Source organism: Pimephales promelas, chromosome 13 (genome assembly GCF_988280905.1).
Source record: "Pimephales promelas chromosome 13, fPimPro1.hap1.1, whole genome shotgun sequence".
NCBI lineage: Eukaryota > Metazoa > Chordata > Actinopteri > Cypriniformes > Leuciscidae > Pimephales > Pimephales promelas.
Window position 1 is genome coordinate 36,118,250 of NC_142781.1, and position 16,615 is coordinate 36,134,864.

General features: G+C 41.7%; 2 protein-coding genes across 2 annotated transcripts; both read right to left on the minus strand.

Annotated features, from left to right (window-relative positions):
• Window positions 1-2,635: 2,635 nt before the first annotated feature.
• On the minus strand, window positions 2,636-12,162 carry lrfn5b (leucine rich repeat and fibronectin type III domain containing 5b). Its single transcript, XM_039690133.2, has 3 exons — window positions 11,843-12,162; window positions 8,133-9,550; window positions 2,636-7,122 (listed from the first exon to the last, which is right to left on the minus strand). Exons 2-3 carry the CDS (start codon window positions 9,521-9,523, stop codon window positions 6,249-6,251), a joined length of 2,265 nt encoding a protein of 754 aa, XP_039546067.1. The 5' UTR covers window positions 9,524-9,550; window positions 11,843-12,162; the 3' UTR covers window positions 2,636-6,248.
• Window positions 12,163-13,523: 1,361 nt separating this feature from the next.
• Window positions 13,524-15,395, minus strand: LOC120492044 (sterile alpha motif domain-containing protein 15). Its single transcript, XM_039690132.2, has 3 exons — window positions 15,288-15,395; window positions 14,885-14,983; window positions 13,524-13,804 (listed from the first exon to the last, which is right to left on the minus strand). Exons 1-3 carry the CDS (start codon window positions 15,357-15,359, stop codon window positions 13,631-13,633), a joined length of 345 nt encoding a protein of 114 aa, XP_039546066.2. The 5' UTR covers window positions 15,360-15,395; the 3' UTR covers window positions 13,524-13,630.
• Between the last annotated feature and the right edge of the window lie 1,220 nt (window positions 15,396-16,615).

The following is a 16,615-nucleotide window of genomic DNA, read 5'->3' on the forward strand; positions in this document are numbered from 1 at the left end:
ACTCACAATAGTCACATCCATGTGATCGGTCTCTTACAGCGAAAACACTGCTGAAGTTTCATCAAGATCAGTTAATGTATGCTGAAGTTATAACACACATCCTGTTTCATGTTTCTCGCCATAATTTTGTTTCCTCGCCACGGCCAAACCGTTCGAGGTATCAAAAATCCCGTGGCACTTTTTCATCCTTAATGTCTTGACTTCACGCTGATCGAGTTTCGTCGAATTTGGTTCAGTGCTCTAGGAGCAATAATTTAAATTCCATTGCATGTGTTTTAAACACAACCCTAAATAGCCGTCTTCCTGTTGGGCTGGGGTAAAAAGTAAGAGTGTGAAGTATATATGAAACGATGAGATCTATATGTGTACCAAGTTTCATATTATTACATGCAAGTGTGTTTGATTTATGGACCAAATTTTCAGACCAAGTTTATTGACCAAGTTAATCTGATTAATAAACTAATTATATAAAACTATTGTCAATTCACTACAATTAAACTAGTTATATGCCTTTACTTATAAAAAATAAAAATAAAAACTTATTTAAAAAATACCAGGCTTGAGAAATGTATTTTCTTTATGCAGGTCATACACACAGCAGTGAAATGGTTAAGCCCCCTCCCCCTGCACACACACACACACACACACAGACAGCCAGCCAGTCAGCCAGCCAGCCAGCCAAAGACACAGAGACACAGAGACATGTAGGCTCAGAGTGGCCATATTCAAACAAAAATATCTGACTTTCTGTGGGTCCTAGCTAATAAGTGTCAATTAGAAAGTTGTCCGGCTCGAGGAGTACAATATACATACCAATTTTTGTAACTCTAGTTAAAACTAACAACCCCACTTTTGTCAAAAGGTGGCGCTACTGAGCCCTCACCACGCCCGTTTCTGAAACTTTGCACATGTCTACTGGCTAATAAATGTGATGTGTCTGTCGAGTTTCATGCAATTTGAAGCATGCTATGGGTCTCAAAGGCATCCAAAAAGCATCCTAAAAGAAGGGTAAAGTTTGAAGCGTCGCCACGGCAACAGTTTCAAAGATATCAAGAATCCATTCACAGGTCTACATCTGCCGTATGTTTACATTATACATATGAAGTTTGAAGCAAATCGGGTAAAAATAAAAGGGTGATATCAAAGCATTTTGAAAGTGACACACTTCCTGCTGCCAGTTGGTGGCGCTATAACTTTGACTCACAATAGTCACATCCATGTGATCGTCCTCTTACAGCGAAAACACTGCTGAAGTTTCATCAAGATCAGTTAATGTATGCTGAAGTTATAACACACTTCCTGTTTCACGTTTCTCGCCATGATTTCGTTTCCTCGCCACGGACAAACCGTTCGAGATATAAAAAATCCCCTCGCAAACTTTCATCCTCAATGTCTTGACTTCACGCTGACCGAGTTTCGTCGAATTTGGATCAAAGCTCTAGGAGGAGTATATGACATTCCATTGCGAGCGTTTTACAAACAAACCTCAATAGCCGACTTCCTGTTGGGCTGGGGTAAAAAGTAAGAGTGTGAGGTATAGATGAAACGATGAGATCAACATGTGTACCGAGTTTCATATTATTACATACAAGCGTGTTTGAGTTATGGACCAAGTGTTCGGACCCCGTTCCAGGGGGCGCTGACGAGCCGCCCTACCACGCCCGGGTACCAGCCTCAGCCCGGCTCTGATGGCCGCGGGTTCTGACCCGTGTGCAAAGTTTCAAGAGTTTTCGAGCACGTTAAGGGCCCCAAAAGTGCCCAAAAGGTAGTAAAATAATAATTATTATAATAATAATAATAGTAAAGAAAAATAATCCCAAGGAAAACAATAGGGCCTTCGCCCTTTCAGGGCTTGGGCCCTAAAAATAATCGGAAGGAAAACAATAGGGCCTTCGCCCTTTCAGGGCTTGGGCCCTAATTACCCAGCATGCAGTGCAGCTCTTCACTGCGAGACGTGTTGCTTCATCAGACACGGCGAATCTTCTGTGACGGTGCGTTTCTACCTGAGTGCCTTTTACAGCGAGATGTATTGCCTTTTCCCTTTAATATCAAATGCATAACTGCACAGGATCCATTTCTAGCTAACAATGAATATTCTCTCGAAAGTTATGAACAAACGGTCTTCTGGAGTTTTAATAATGTTCCCAAAACGCCAGCGCAAAATGGCTAATCTGTGTTGATGGTTTTCTGAGGCGGTTCATAACCGTTACTCGAGGACGTTCAGAGGACTTTAAAAGTCTTTTTTCTTGTTAAATGTAAAAATGAAATGTTCAATAAAAGGCCCGTTCACACAACATATAAAGATATAGTTTTAAAAATAGAAATGTAAAAATTTTAGAACGATTTTTTTTTCTAAAAACACTGACAGCCAATCAAAATCCCTCCTGCTTTAAAGAGACAGACACTGCAGCGCTTATAATAAACGGAGCGATATGTATTGGATTTGGCGTAGATTCAGTTCTAGTTATTGTATTTGGTGTGAAATGCAAAAGTTAACAATAATCAAGGAAAAAATATTTTAAACATTCAGAAGTAACGTTTTAATGGGAACGTAAGCAAAACGTGTGAGGCGTCATCTCAGATTCTTCAAAATCACGAATCTGTTGATTTAAAACATTTTAGCAGAAAGTTTAACTCTCATTAAAAAACTAATTTATATCAGAAGCATGATGCATTAACATAATCAGTATGAACAGATGAGTCATTTTCACATTTTATTTTACACAATGTAACATGTTTGTATGCAGTGTCTGTATTATTCCATAAAACAAAGAAATATACAAGTCATAGTATTATTTTACTATATGCAGGAAACAGTATTTAATTTGTGCTTTAAAAAACATGGGCTTGTCCATTATCCTTCTGATCTCAAAGTCTGATCCTCGAGTGTGTGAGACGACACCGCACACACACACCGTTCCTCCTCAGTTACTGTCTCGCTCTCCAGCACTGTGATCTAAACACTCTTACATCAGGATACACTGGAGGAGAAGCAGGCCTGAAGATATTGAGTCTTAAAGGGGTATAATGCCCTTTCACAAGATGTTAAATAAGTTTTAACTCAAAATACCCCACAGATATTTATATAGCATGTTAAAATCGTCACCTTTTGAGGGTGAAAACGCACCGTTTTTGTGTGTGTCCCTTTAAATGCAAATGAATTGCTGCTCCTGGCACAGGGGGCGGAGCTTCAAGAGCTTGTGTGAGTATATGTGTGTGTGTGTGTGTTAGTAGCTCAGATTACCTCACATACACACACTGAACTTTTTAAAAACATTCAGCCTTTTATGTTCAAACCGGAGTCAGAATGATGGAGAGACTCGAGAAGTGACGACATGTAGAAGCAACATCTCTGAATGGTTAGTTGATGAGTTTATGTATCCAATGTGTCTAGTCATTGATTAGCATATTCTGTCTTGATAATCTAATAATCGTGCTCCGGGGTGGGGTTATGTAAATCTTAGGGTTAGTGATGTCACTACCCCGGGAGGAAGCTCGTGTAGTTCTTCCAGACGTTTGTTGTAGTCCTTAAAAAACGATTTCTGTAAGAGCGAATCTCTCCCTTTGCTCTGAGCGGTGTAACTTTGCAGATGATGTTTTCGCTCAAACAGCAACACAAATTTTATCCTTTACAGCAGCTCATTTGAATCACATTCAATTACGTACAATCACTAGTCCTATTAAAATCCATTTTGTAGTATATCGTCCCCCAGGTCAACTTGGCAGTTTCTTGGAGGAGCTTGACGTGCTACTCCCTGAAGATGGCACTCCTCTCATAACTCTCAGACTGCTGATTTCCACACCCTGCTAGCTTAATTCGACCTCAAACAAGTCTCTACTGAGGCTACTCACTAATCAGGTAACCAATTGGACACTTCTCTACTGCTCTACAGACAATACACCGGTCACTCCGCTGCACGCCTCAGATCACTTCCTCCTCAACCTGCCTCATGACACCACACACACTCCTCCACAGGTCACCTTTCGGCCGAACCTACGCTCACTCTCACCTCTCACCGATCCTCTTTGGTCTCATCCACCTGATCGGCTCTCAACACCAGATACTAACAGTAAAACGGATACTGTTTTCTCCACTTTAACATCCTACTACCCGTCCGCTTGATCCTATCCCCACTAATCTACTTCAAGCCATTTCTTCCTCAGTTGTACCAGCATGAACACCTCTCTCCACATTGGTACCTTTCCCACAGCTCGGGTAACCCCACTGCTTAAAAAACCCAATCTAAATCCAGCACATCTAGAAAGTTACAGACCGGTATCTCCTCTTCCATTCGTCACAAAAACACTTGAAAGAGTTGTTTTCAACCAGATCTCCTCCTTTCTTACACAGAACAACAATCAGTCTGGTTTCGAAAGCAGACACTCAGCTGAGACTGCCCTGCTCTCGGTCACTGAAGATCTGAGACCGGCAAGAGCAGCTTCCGAATCCTCAGTCCTCATCCTGCTGGATCTGCTGCCTTTGACACAGTTAACCACCAGATCCTCCTGTCCATCCTAAAGATGACGAACTGCACTCTAATGCCTCGAGTCTTACCTCTCGGGTAGGTCCTTTAGGGTGTTGTGGAGAAGTGTGGCATCTAAGACCCGATATCTAGCTACTGGAGTGCCTCAGGGCTCAGTGCTGGGACCGCTCCTCTTCTACATCTACATTACATCACTAGGATCTGTGATGCAGAAACATGGCTTTTCCTATCATTGCTACACTGATGACACCAACTCTACCCCTCATTCCAGCCTGATGATCCGACGGTAGCTGCTCGTATCTCGGCCTGTCTGACGAACATCTCTGGCTGGATGAAGGACCTTCAACTGAACCTTGCGAAGACAGAGCTGCTTGTGATCCCGGTCAACACAACTTTTCATCACAACTTCTCCATTCAGCTCGGCTCATCCTCCATAACTCCATCAAGGTCAGCTAGGAACCTTGGGTACTCAGACTGGACTATTGTAATGCTCTCCTGGCCGGTCTTCCAGCTCACTCCGTCAAACCTCTACAACTGATCCAGATGCTGCAGCCGGAGCGGTCTTTAATGAGCCGAAGAGAGCACACGTCACTCCTCTCCTCACAACACTACACTGGTTGCCAGTTGCCGCTCGCATTAAATTTAAGGCACTGACGTTTGCCTACAACCACTGGCTCTGCTCCCTCTTACCTAAACTCTCTACTCCAAACCAGAGCCAGACCGATATATCGGGAGACCGATATCCTCGGCCGATATTAGGCATTTTCCAAACTATCGGTATCTGCAGTTATAATGGCCGATAAATGAATATTTCAAAAATAAAATAAAAACGGACGAAACACGCTTGAACCATGTCATGAGTGTTGGAGTTGTATAGTTTGTCCACCAGAGGGCACTCTACACCGTTCCTGTTGGCAACACTCGTTGAGTTGGTCACGAGACATACATTGCTTGAATAACAATTAAAAGATCATCCCCATCAGTTCTCTTAACTCAAATAAGCATGACAAAATTTGTGACTAATCATCTCCAGTTTAAAATAAATAAATAAAATATCGGCCGATATATCGGAATATCGGATTTTAAAACCCAAAAATATTTGTATCGGTATCGGCCTTCAAAATCCTTTATCGGTCGGGCTCTACTCCAAACTTACGTGCCATCCAGAAACTTACGCTCTGCTAGCGAATGTCGTCTCGTGGTACCATCACTCTCTTTCTCGGACCTTCACCATGACTGTTCCTGCTGGTGGAGTCTGTAGTCTTTCCAGCACTACTAACACTTTCTTTTTTTTTTTCTTCTATTCTTAAAAAAAAAAAACTGTGTTAAATTAAACTGAGAGGGGTTAGAGCACTTGCGTATTGTTGTCCTACTGTTAGTTTCACTGCTTCTATTGTTCTCATTTGTAAGTCACTTTGGATAAAAGTGTCTGCTAAATGAATAAATGTAAATGTAGACTACAGTTAGAAAAGTTAAATCATAATCAACCCCCCCCCCCCCCTTAAATGTATCAAAATCTGCTTAAAAGAAGAACAAATATAATTTTCTCCCCATGACCCCATGGCAGATATTTGTTCTTCTTTTAAGCTCAAAACTGAATTTTGATGGATTTTTCAGCCATTTTGCTTCTTCTCCACTAAATATCTTGATTTAAGAATGTTTAGATATTTGTATTTGTGCTGTAAAAAACAAGACGGATCATTTGCAGTAACACACACACACACACATCAGGTGTCCCACACAAGTGAAGTGCAACATCCTCCATTATAATGTGCTTTCCAGAACCCACTCCGACTGGGTCAGAGCCGACCTCGGTCTCTCTCCGGCGGTCATCTTGGGGATATCCCCCCCGCTCGCGGATAGACTGCGCTGGGAGCGACTCAGGCTCGCGGATGGATGCTTCAGACCCGTATACGGGTGTTTATATGTCTCTACGTTGAGGGAGTGACGCCGGCTAACCCGGACACATCCCACCGGCACCGTTTTGTACTGGTGGAGGTTCTGGAGCTGTGCTCTCCGGGACGCCGGCGTCACCATGGTGGAGTACGCGCGTACGGTGGGGTGGCGGACCTTAGCCGAGTTGTTCTTGTTGGAGTTGTCTGGCGGCTCTATGTTGATTTGCGTGTCGCGCACCGAACGCAATGGACTCGGGGACGCCGGATGCCAGCTATGGCTAGCTGCGGATGTGCTAACGGTGCAATTCGACAGTTTAGCCGGGATGGTTTCCGACTCCGGCGACACTTTCCGACACGCATCCGGACCCAGAATCTGCTTGGACATGGACTTGATTACGCCGCAAACCTGAGACTGCGAGCGCATGTCGCCGAGCTCCACGCCTTTGTCCGCGCCGTCAGGCTGGCACACGCGGTAGCGCGCGATGAGGAAGATGATGAACGCCAGGACTGACGCTACGATGACGCCGCCGATGATCACCACAATGGTGCCGCCGAGGAACTGCGACTGCATGAAGTGACAGCGCATGTACTGCGGCTCCGTGGAGAAGTGCACGCAGCCCACCACACGCGTGGCCGTTAGCGTGGTCATGGCGTCGTCGTAGATCGCCAGCACGCAGAGGTCGTACATCGTGCCGGCCGCCAGGTTGTTGACCGTGATGCTTTTACTGGTCGGAGGAATCATCCTGCAAACAGAGGAACAGCGATCAGCAAACATGCACATCGGCTAGCATTAGCAATGAGCTAAGCTAGATTAGCACTGACGGTGCGTCACAATTCGTAGTGTCCAGAGGCGATTCCAGAAAGAAACATTGCACTTTAAATACTCAGATGACGCACTTAATTAATGGAAAAACGTAATTGAATGACAAAATAAGTTAACCGTATAAAATGACGCCACTAAATGTCGAACAAAACATTTGTGTATTTGTTTTTGAGAATTTGAGGATCTGGATATTTGATTTATTATTTTATTTTTATTAGGAGAAACTTCCCTAAAAGTGTTTAAATAATGTTTTAAAGACATTAAAGAAGTCCAATTGTAAATGAGGATTTGATGGCAAATCACTTTTAAACAAGTATTACAAAAGCATCGATCATCATCTGAGCAACTTTTAATTTTTAATTTTAGTTGGATAACCTCCATAAAACGTCTGTCAACACACCCAATGATAGACTTTAACTATAAATTAAATAACAATTGGAAAGTATGACAGACAAAACAAAACATGCTGTCACGAACAAACCAATGAGTAACGAAGTCGTCTAACTGCAATTCCATTCATTTATTTGTATAGTGAATAAGTGCATTTGTAAGTGCGATAAAAGTGTATTTTATGAAAGCAAAACTCAAAACTGACCAGTGCATGACCACAACACTTGATCCACTTAATACAAACACTTTCTTTTCTGTTCTTTTCTTCACTATATCGATGTATATTAAAAAAAACGGGACTGCGTTGGGAAGGGTCGCAGCACTTGCATATGGTTGTCCTATTGTTAGTTTAACAGCTTCTATTGCTCTTCACATTTGTAAGTCACTTTGGATAAAAGCGTCTGCTTTTGAAATCTATCAGATGCAAATGAAGATCAAGAGTGATAAAAGTGTATTTTATAAACGCAAAACTCAAAATTGCCCAGTGCATGAAAAAGCTAGTTTTGTTTGAAGTGTATGAATCTAAACCAACAGCCTTACCTGTACACTAACGAGTCGTCGTATGTGCCGTTGTATTGGACCTGGAACATCCGGATCCCGGGAATATTCCTCTGGAAGTTGAACTTCACCAGAGCCGAGGAAGCGGTGATGTCCGAGATCAGGACTCTCTTCTCCTGCCCTCCCTTAGCGTTGCCTATGGCAGAGCCGGCTTCGGTCTTGGCAGAGGTGGCGATGTCGGAGGATCCCGGGTCCGGCTCCTGGACCAAACTGGTGTCGTTGGTGAAGTGCGGGAGTTTAGTGATGGTCAGGTCCACCGTTTGCTGAGCCTCTCCGGACGGGTTGGATGCGACACAAGTAAACGATCCCGAGTCCTTCACCGTGCTGATTAGGATGTCCAGCGTTCCGTCGGCGTGGACGGCGGTCCGACTGGAGTTGAACACGAGCCTGCCGTCGGGAGCGATCCAGTGTATGACGGGATCCGGGTCTCCGCGGGCTTTGCATCGTAAAGAAACCTGCTGGCCTTCGAGCGCGCGGGTTTCCTGCGAGTGCCGAGTGATTAGCGGCGGCTCGCACAAGAACTCCTCTTCGGAAACGGTCCAGAAGTAGCGTCCGGCGAGATGTTGTGGCGCCGCGCACGTCTCCAGATCGTCCTCGCGTCGTAGCCGTCGAAGCCACAGCAACTCGCAGTTACAATGCAGCGGGTTTCCCCCGAAGCTCAACGCAAACGACGACGGACCCAGAACGCCTGATGTGGCCAGAACTCCCGCGCGCTGGAAAACCGGATCGGGCGGCAGCTTATGCAGCTTATTAGACGTGACGTCCAGTCGCTTGAGCTTCTGAAGCCCGGAGAACGTTCCCTCAGGGATGTAGTTGATCATGTTATGATCCATGTTTAAAGTGTGCAAGCTAATCATGAGCTGGATTGCGACCCAAGGCACGCTTTCCAAGTTGTTGTAGGACAAATCGAGCTCTTCGAGAGCCAGGAGGTCGTTGAACGCTCCGATGTGGATGTGTGTGAGCTGGTTGTTATTGAGGATTAGATGGTGAAGCTTTGACATGCCGCTAAACGTGTCGTTGGTTATATGCGTCAAGCGGTTGCTGTCCAGGTGAAGCGCGCGCAGGTTCTCGAGGTCGTTGAAGGCGTGAGGCGTGACGGAGCCGATGGTGTTCCTCGAGAGAGTCAGGTCCACCAGTTTGGTCATGTTGGCGAAGTCCTTGCGCTTGATTCCCGTGATGAAGTTGTCCCCCAGTCGGAGTTCGACGGTGCGCCGGTCGATGTTCGGAGGGACGAACAACAGACCCTTTTTATCACACAGGGTTGCCAGATTGGGGGACAGAACCTGGCAGACGCAGCGCTTTGGACAAACCTGGATCTTCTGGGCTTTCAGCGCCATCACAACAACCAGCAGGTAAACGAGTAGCATCTCCATCTGGGTTGCTGGTGTCGGTTAAACAACCTGTGGGGAGGCAGACGTGAGACACGTGAGTGTGGACAGATTAGTTCTTTAATCAGCAAGGACGCCTTAAATTGTGACAGTAAAGACATTTATAATGCTACAAAAGATTCTATTTTAAATAAATAACTTTATATTCACTAAACAACCCGGAAAAATAAAATGCATTCACATTGACAAAAATGACTCTTTTCAACACTGATGTGACTCTGAAGGATCATGTGACACTGAAGACTGGAGTAATGATGATAAATTCAGCTTTGATCACAGGAATAAATTACACTTTACTGTATATTCACATAGAAAACGGATGATTTACATTAGAATAATATTTCACTGTTTTACTGTATTTTGATCAGCTTTGGTGAGCAGAAGAGACTTCTTTAAAACCATTTAAACATTTCAAACTTTTGAATGGTAGTGTACACAACTATACGCAACGACTTAGAGTATGTTGTGTTAAAGTGTTCTACAAGCAGTTTCAGAGTAAATAGTTTATTTTCAGTCTTGCATTGAAGTATTTCCTTTATTTTCCTTTTAATGTTAGTGCAGATTTAGCTTTTTTAATAGTTATTTTAGTTTTAAAAAATGTGGATATGACCCCACGAGTCGTCGATATGTATTTCAATTTCTATTCATTATTAAGTCTGTTTTACAAGAAGACAGATGTGTATTTACACTAAAGCTCATGCTCTGTCTCTGATATGATCATGTTGATGCTTTCATCTGTGTTCGTTCGGAGAGATGAAAGACAGAATTATTCTGATGTCTCAGACACAGAAAGCATGAACACAGATGGAGAGACACGTCAGTGATTTCGCTCGGCTCGTCGTCGTTCCTCATGTTCCTCATTAACTTGCACCGCGTACTCTCTGGATGTCTCTAAAGTCCTTGACAAGATTTAACATTTCGGTTTTTAATAGGATGGTTCTTTGCTAAGATCATGAATGTTTAATTGAGGAGTGTTTAATCATGTGTGAATTTGTATTATACGGTCTCGGATGACAAAAACGTGTTCTAAATCTTCCCATTAATTATTTCTCAATGCTATTTGAACGTTCAAAACATCCAGATTTTTTAATGTTTTAAAAACATTTTTTTGCTTGGTCATGTGAACGTTAGGTATGGAAGCTTGTTTCCGCCACAGAATAAAACATTTTAAAAGATAATTCTGACTTTATTAAGCAGAATTGCGAGATATAAAGTCAGAATTGTGAGATATAAAGTCAGAATTGCGAGATATAAGGTCGCAATTATGAGAAAACGTCAGAATTGCACAATTCTGACTTTATATCTCGCAATTCTGACTTTATATCTCAAAGATCAAAGCTGAATTTATCTTCATTACTCCAGTCTTCAGTGTCACATGATCCTTCACAAATCACTCTAATATGAGGATCTGATGATCAAGAAACTTTAGAGGAATCCATTTTTGTGCCGAAACCTTTGGCAAGTTTCGTACCATTCCGATGAAGTTTAAGAAATAAAGAGTTTGGGGTCACATGGTCTTCCACTGTTCATCAAACTATATGACGGAAGTCACTCAAAACTGATTCCCAGCATCCCTCAGAATATCTCCTCTTGTGTTTAACAGAAGGACAGTCGTATACATGAGGACAATATTCATATTCAGCTGGACTGTCCCTTTAACAGGATCATCCACATCTACACACACAACTTATTTGAATATTATAACAGATTATTTTAATTTCTTAGAATATTAGAATATTTTTTTTATCACATTAAAGCCTAAAAACAGATTTACACTGATCATAGATGTATGAGTAAAGATGTGAGGCTTTTAACCCTTTAGAACCTGAAGACAAAATCCATCCCGCTTCAAATCCCGAAGGCGAATCGACCAATAGACGAGCCCGTTATTAAACTCACACACAATCCAGTGTTTCCTACAAACGCTAAATTAATATAAAAATATCCTTCGAGGCTGAATCCGGCATACCGACACGGGCTGAAGGCCAGTGCTCATACTGGGACTAACCTCGAGCCGCCACTCAAACCAGTGCGAACTGCGCTCACAATAACACGGAGAATCCAGCGATATAATAATAACACATCATTTATTAATCCGCAAACACGCATCCGTTCGCGTGCAGGAACGGCAGACTGACCTTGCAGAGGAACGGCACTGCGTTCATCATCGTTATTTGCATCTGCTTTCTTAAGATCTGGGAAATGAAGACGCGTCTGGAATAATAACGCGTCTAAAGGACGGACGGATGCAAGGATGAGGATCCATCGGGAGTTCAATCATTTATTGTTATGATCATGATTTACCTGTAGAAGGATCAGCTTTGCTTCATAAAGGCACAGCGCGTTTTCCCACAGAAATCTCCAAGTCACCGCATTTTCAGCAGGTCCTCCTCCTCCTCCTTCTTCTTCTTCTTCCAGATGACCCAGATATATCCCTGGACATCAGAGCCTCTCGCATCCCTCTCTCCTGGCGCTCTTCCACATCTGTGTGACCTGTGAGTGATTAAAGCCTCGGTGTCGATCTTATATTCATCAGATGTGTGCTAATAAACCCGCAGGCAGGATCGCCTCTCCGCATTACAGTGATGCGCCCAGTCCGCCAATCCTAGCACGGCGAGGGCGAGGCTCATGAATATTCATTAGGTCATGCTGCAGTCCGTCCAATCGGCCGGCTCGCTCTGGAATATTAATCAAACCATGCTGACGTTTAGACATTACCGTTATATATATATTGGATGTACAATAAAAATATACGTTATTTAGAAAGCAACCAGATAGCGTAATATATATATATATATATATAGTATTGAAACATTACTATACAATATATAACGGGTAATGTCTAAACGTATTACGCTAATAAAAATATATTGATTTGTTATTATACACACACACACAACCATATATATATATATATATATATATATAGGAATGAAATACTAAACAATTACATATTGCTATTTATTGTAGCCCATTAGTGTGTATAATTTGGTAACACTTTACAATAACATTTTATTTGTTAACATTAGCGCAACTGAACAATACGACATTACCTGTTATATATATAATGTTTTTATATATATATATATATATATATATATATATATATATATATGTATAATGCTATCTGGTTGCTTTTCAATGGGTCATCATGAGTTTGAAATACTAATTAATTAACTACATGTTGTAGCTTGTTAGTTTTTATTTTGCGGTCACACTTTTCAATAAGGTTTTGTTTGTTAACATTTACGTATTACTGAACAATACATGTATTACACTTAGTTAATGTTCATTTCAATGCATTTCCTAAATGAGATCTTACTCTAAAGTGTTACCGATATTGTATAATACTGTATTAATATTAATTTGATGTTATTGACGATGCGTTGTTATCGTCCAATGGGGAAACGCGGATGTGGAATATTAATCTGGCGGTGAGCTCTTCTCCTCCAATGGCGAGCGCGGGCTCATGAATATTAAGTGCGTGTCCTTCGCCATAGTAGGACTGACTGGCGGATTCTGGTCTTTCTCAGAGAAAACGCCTTTCTGGAGACATGCGCCGACTCAGATCGCAGATAAACAGCCAGATGAAGTCGGATGGATGGATGTGATTGATTGATTGATGTCAGGAGACACATCATCATTGATCAACTCATATCTGAGATCAATAAAACATGCATGTGTTCGCGCATGTCTGTTTTCTCAAATAGAGTGGTGGATCCTCATGACAAACTCCAGATTACAGCAAACTCTCCTTCAGTACTGTAGTTTGTCTTGTTAAAATAAAACACTGGTTTACAGAATTTCAGCATTCAAGCATAAGCAATTTTATAAATGTAGAGGCGATAAGTTGTCCTCTCACGTTTATGAGGTTTTGAGCCATAAATGCCTGTTTTGTTGCTTTTAATAATTTTTAGAGTAAAACACACTGACACATAACAGCCTCTTTTCGAGACTTGTTCACATAAAATGAGACACACTAAATGTCATAAATGTAACAATTTATTGATTGCAATTTGTATTTCCGTACATCATTCGCATTCTGTTGTGTTTCATGAGTAGTTTTATGATGACTGAAGCGTGTTCCTGTGTTTATCTGCTGTTGTTGATGAGGAACTGCTGGTGTGTGAGGGAGTCTGTGCGCTGGCCGGTCCTGCTCTTCATCTTCAGGAAACCTGTCAGGTCATCATGAGGAGGATCCGCTATGCTACGACTCCAGCGCGGCTCCGAAACCCCGAGCAGCTCTGCTACCTTAGCGGAGATAGTCTGAGACACACACACACACACACATCAGCAGAGACAGACATTTGTGTGTGTGTGTGTGTGTGCATGTCCAACTCAACGCCATGAAGCTATAGAGCCGTTTCAGGAGTTTTTGGTGGTTTCTAGGGTGTTGCTATGTGTTTCCTAATGTGCTCTAGGTGGTTGCTAGGGTGTTGCTATGCATTTTCTTAATATCTTCAGGGTGGTTGCTAGGGCATTGCTATGCATTTCCCTAATGTGTTGTTCCTAATATCTTCAGGGTGGTTGCTAGGGCATTGCTATGCATTTCCCTAATGTGTCGTTCCTAATATCTTCAGGGTGGTTGCTAGGGCATTGCTATGTGTTTCTTCATGTGTTTTGGGTGGTTCCTAGAGCGTAGCCACTGAATGTGTTTCCTTATCTGTTTTTGGAGGGTTGCTATAGGGCATTGCTTTGCGTTTCCTAATATGTTCTGGGTGGTTGCTAGGGGGTTGCTCTGTGTTTTCCTAATATGTTTTGGGTGGTTGCTAGGTTGTTGCTATGTGATTCCTAATATGTTCTGGTTGCTAGGTTGTTGCCATGCGTTTCCTAATATGTTCAGGGTGGTTGCTAGGGCGTTGCTCTGCGTTTCCTAATATGTTTTGGGTGGTTGCTAGAGCGTTGCTTTGCGTTTCTTAATATGTTCTGGTTGCTAGGTTGTTGCCATGCGTTTCCTAATATGTTCAGGGTGGTTGCTAGGGCGTTGCTCTGCGTTTCCTAATATGTTTTGGGTGGTTGCTAGAGCGTTGCTTTGCGTTTCTTAATATGTTCTGGTTGCTAGAGCGTTGCTCTGCATTTCTTAATATGTTCTAGGTGGTTGCTTGGGCATTGCTATTTGTTTTCCTAATATGTTCTGGATGGTTGCTAGGCCGTTGCTCTGTGTTTTCCCAATATGTTCTGGGTGCTTGCTAGATACATTGATAAATTGTACAAAACTGATATATTATTTTTTATGCGTCTCAGAACATATTTCCAGTATTAAAATAAGACATTTATGTATGACTATGTGAAAACATCCTGACTTTAACTCGATAATGTGTGTGTGTGTGTGCTGGTGTGCCGTGCCTTCATGTGCTGGAAGTCGCTGATGCCCAGTTTGGGAAGGCTAATGCAGGAGATGTGGACCAGCTTTCGGCCTGTGATGAAGTTCTCCATGAAACACGCCTGAGGGAACCACACATCACGCTCACTCAGATCAGTGTCATGCACACGTCTTCCACTATACTTCAGCTAAACACTTAACTTATTATATACTTATTATCTTTTATATAATATAAAGATGAGCCAGTGAATCTTCTGCTGATGCAAACGCAGCACAGCTGAGTAATGATGCTTCTCAACTAACAGATCAACTTTACTGAGGAGAACTAAACACACAAGATAACAGTGTGAAGTGTGTTACCTTTGCATTATAATCTATCCTCCTCATCACTATATTTATAATAATATATTATGAAATATAGTTGACCGTATACTGTGGAAATCCAATGGACTCGATCCAGAGCGCCACATCCTGACAACTCCAGTGCAGGAACTCCATGTTGTGTTGGGTTGCTATGGGAACCAGTCAACCAACACAACAGCCTGAGACGAGAGAGAGAGAGTGTGTGTGTGTGTGTGTGTGTGTGTGTGAGTGAGTTATACTATACACGTTAATACACACTCATTTTAGCAACATGAATTGTAAATATACAAAAAAAAAAGTTCTAAATAAGTGTTCACATTAGAATGGATGAGAAATGTATGAATTGAGCTTTCTTTGCTCAAACCTGTTTGTTTGTTTTTTTAAGTAAACAAACAAAACAGTAAGAGAAAAAAAGCAAAAGAAAAAACAAACAAACAAATGAACATACAAACATAGGATAATAAAACAAGAGGAGACAAGTGAGCCAACGTAAACAAATATACAAACAAAATCGACAGAGGGCAAGGTTTGTTTTAAACTGGAAATTGACATTTATTTTCTTATGTTGGTTAATCTGAAGCCTGCAGCATTTTTTATTCCAGAGTAGAATATTATGTCTGTGTTTATTGTACTGCAAATGTATGCTGATTTAACCCTTGTGCTGCATTAGATTTTTAACACCGTTGAGTGCATTAAGGACCAAAAAAGGCCACATATTAAACATTGCCTAAAATATTATATATTATTATTATTTTCCACTTTTACCAAGTTAAATCTTTTAACCAGCATCAGTCCTCATCATAACTACCAAAAATGTATTCAATTTCAGTATTTTAACCCTTTAATTACCAGTTTTGTTTGCGAAACCATCGATTTGTATAAGAGGAAAAAACACAAAAATTCAATTATTTTCAATAAACTAAATGCAAAGAGAAAACTTTAGATTTGGATTATCACAGTCCCACTTTGCAAAAAATCCCACTTAGCGCGTTAGAGACCAAAAATGGCCACCTATTAAACATTGCCTATTGCCTAAAATAAGGTGCATTTCCACCCATAGGGAATAAATATGTAGTGACGTCATCTGGTGGAATACACTATATAATGCTTTTGCTTCAAAATGAAAGGATGTTTGTGCAAAAATCATGTTTCATGTATTACTGACAGCCTCAGATTTAAACAACGTTTTAATGGGTTTCAATGGGCCATTTTTGGTCTTTATGGTGCTGAGTGTTACTATTTGATCTACACAGTGTGTGTTATACATATTTTGCAAAATGGGATCACATTTTTTACATGTATCCAAAAAGTCACAATTTTGCCAAATGTCATACCATTTGCATTAAAACAGCCAAAATGGTTTAAAGAAATTAAACTGCAAAAGACCAAAA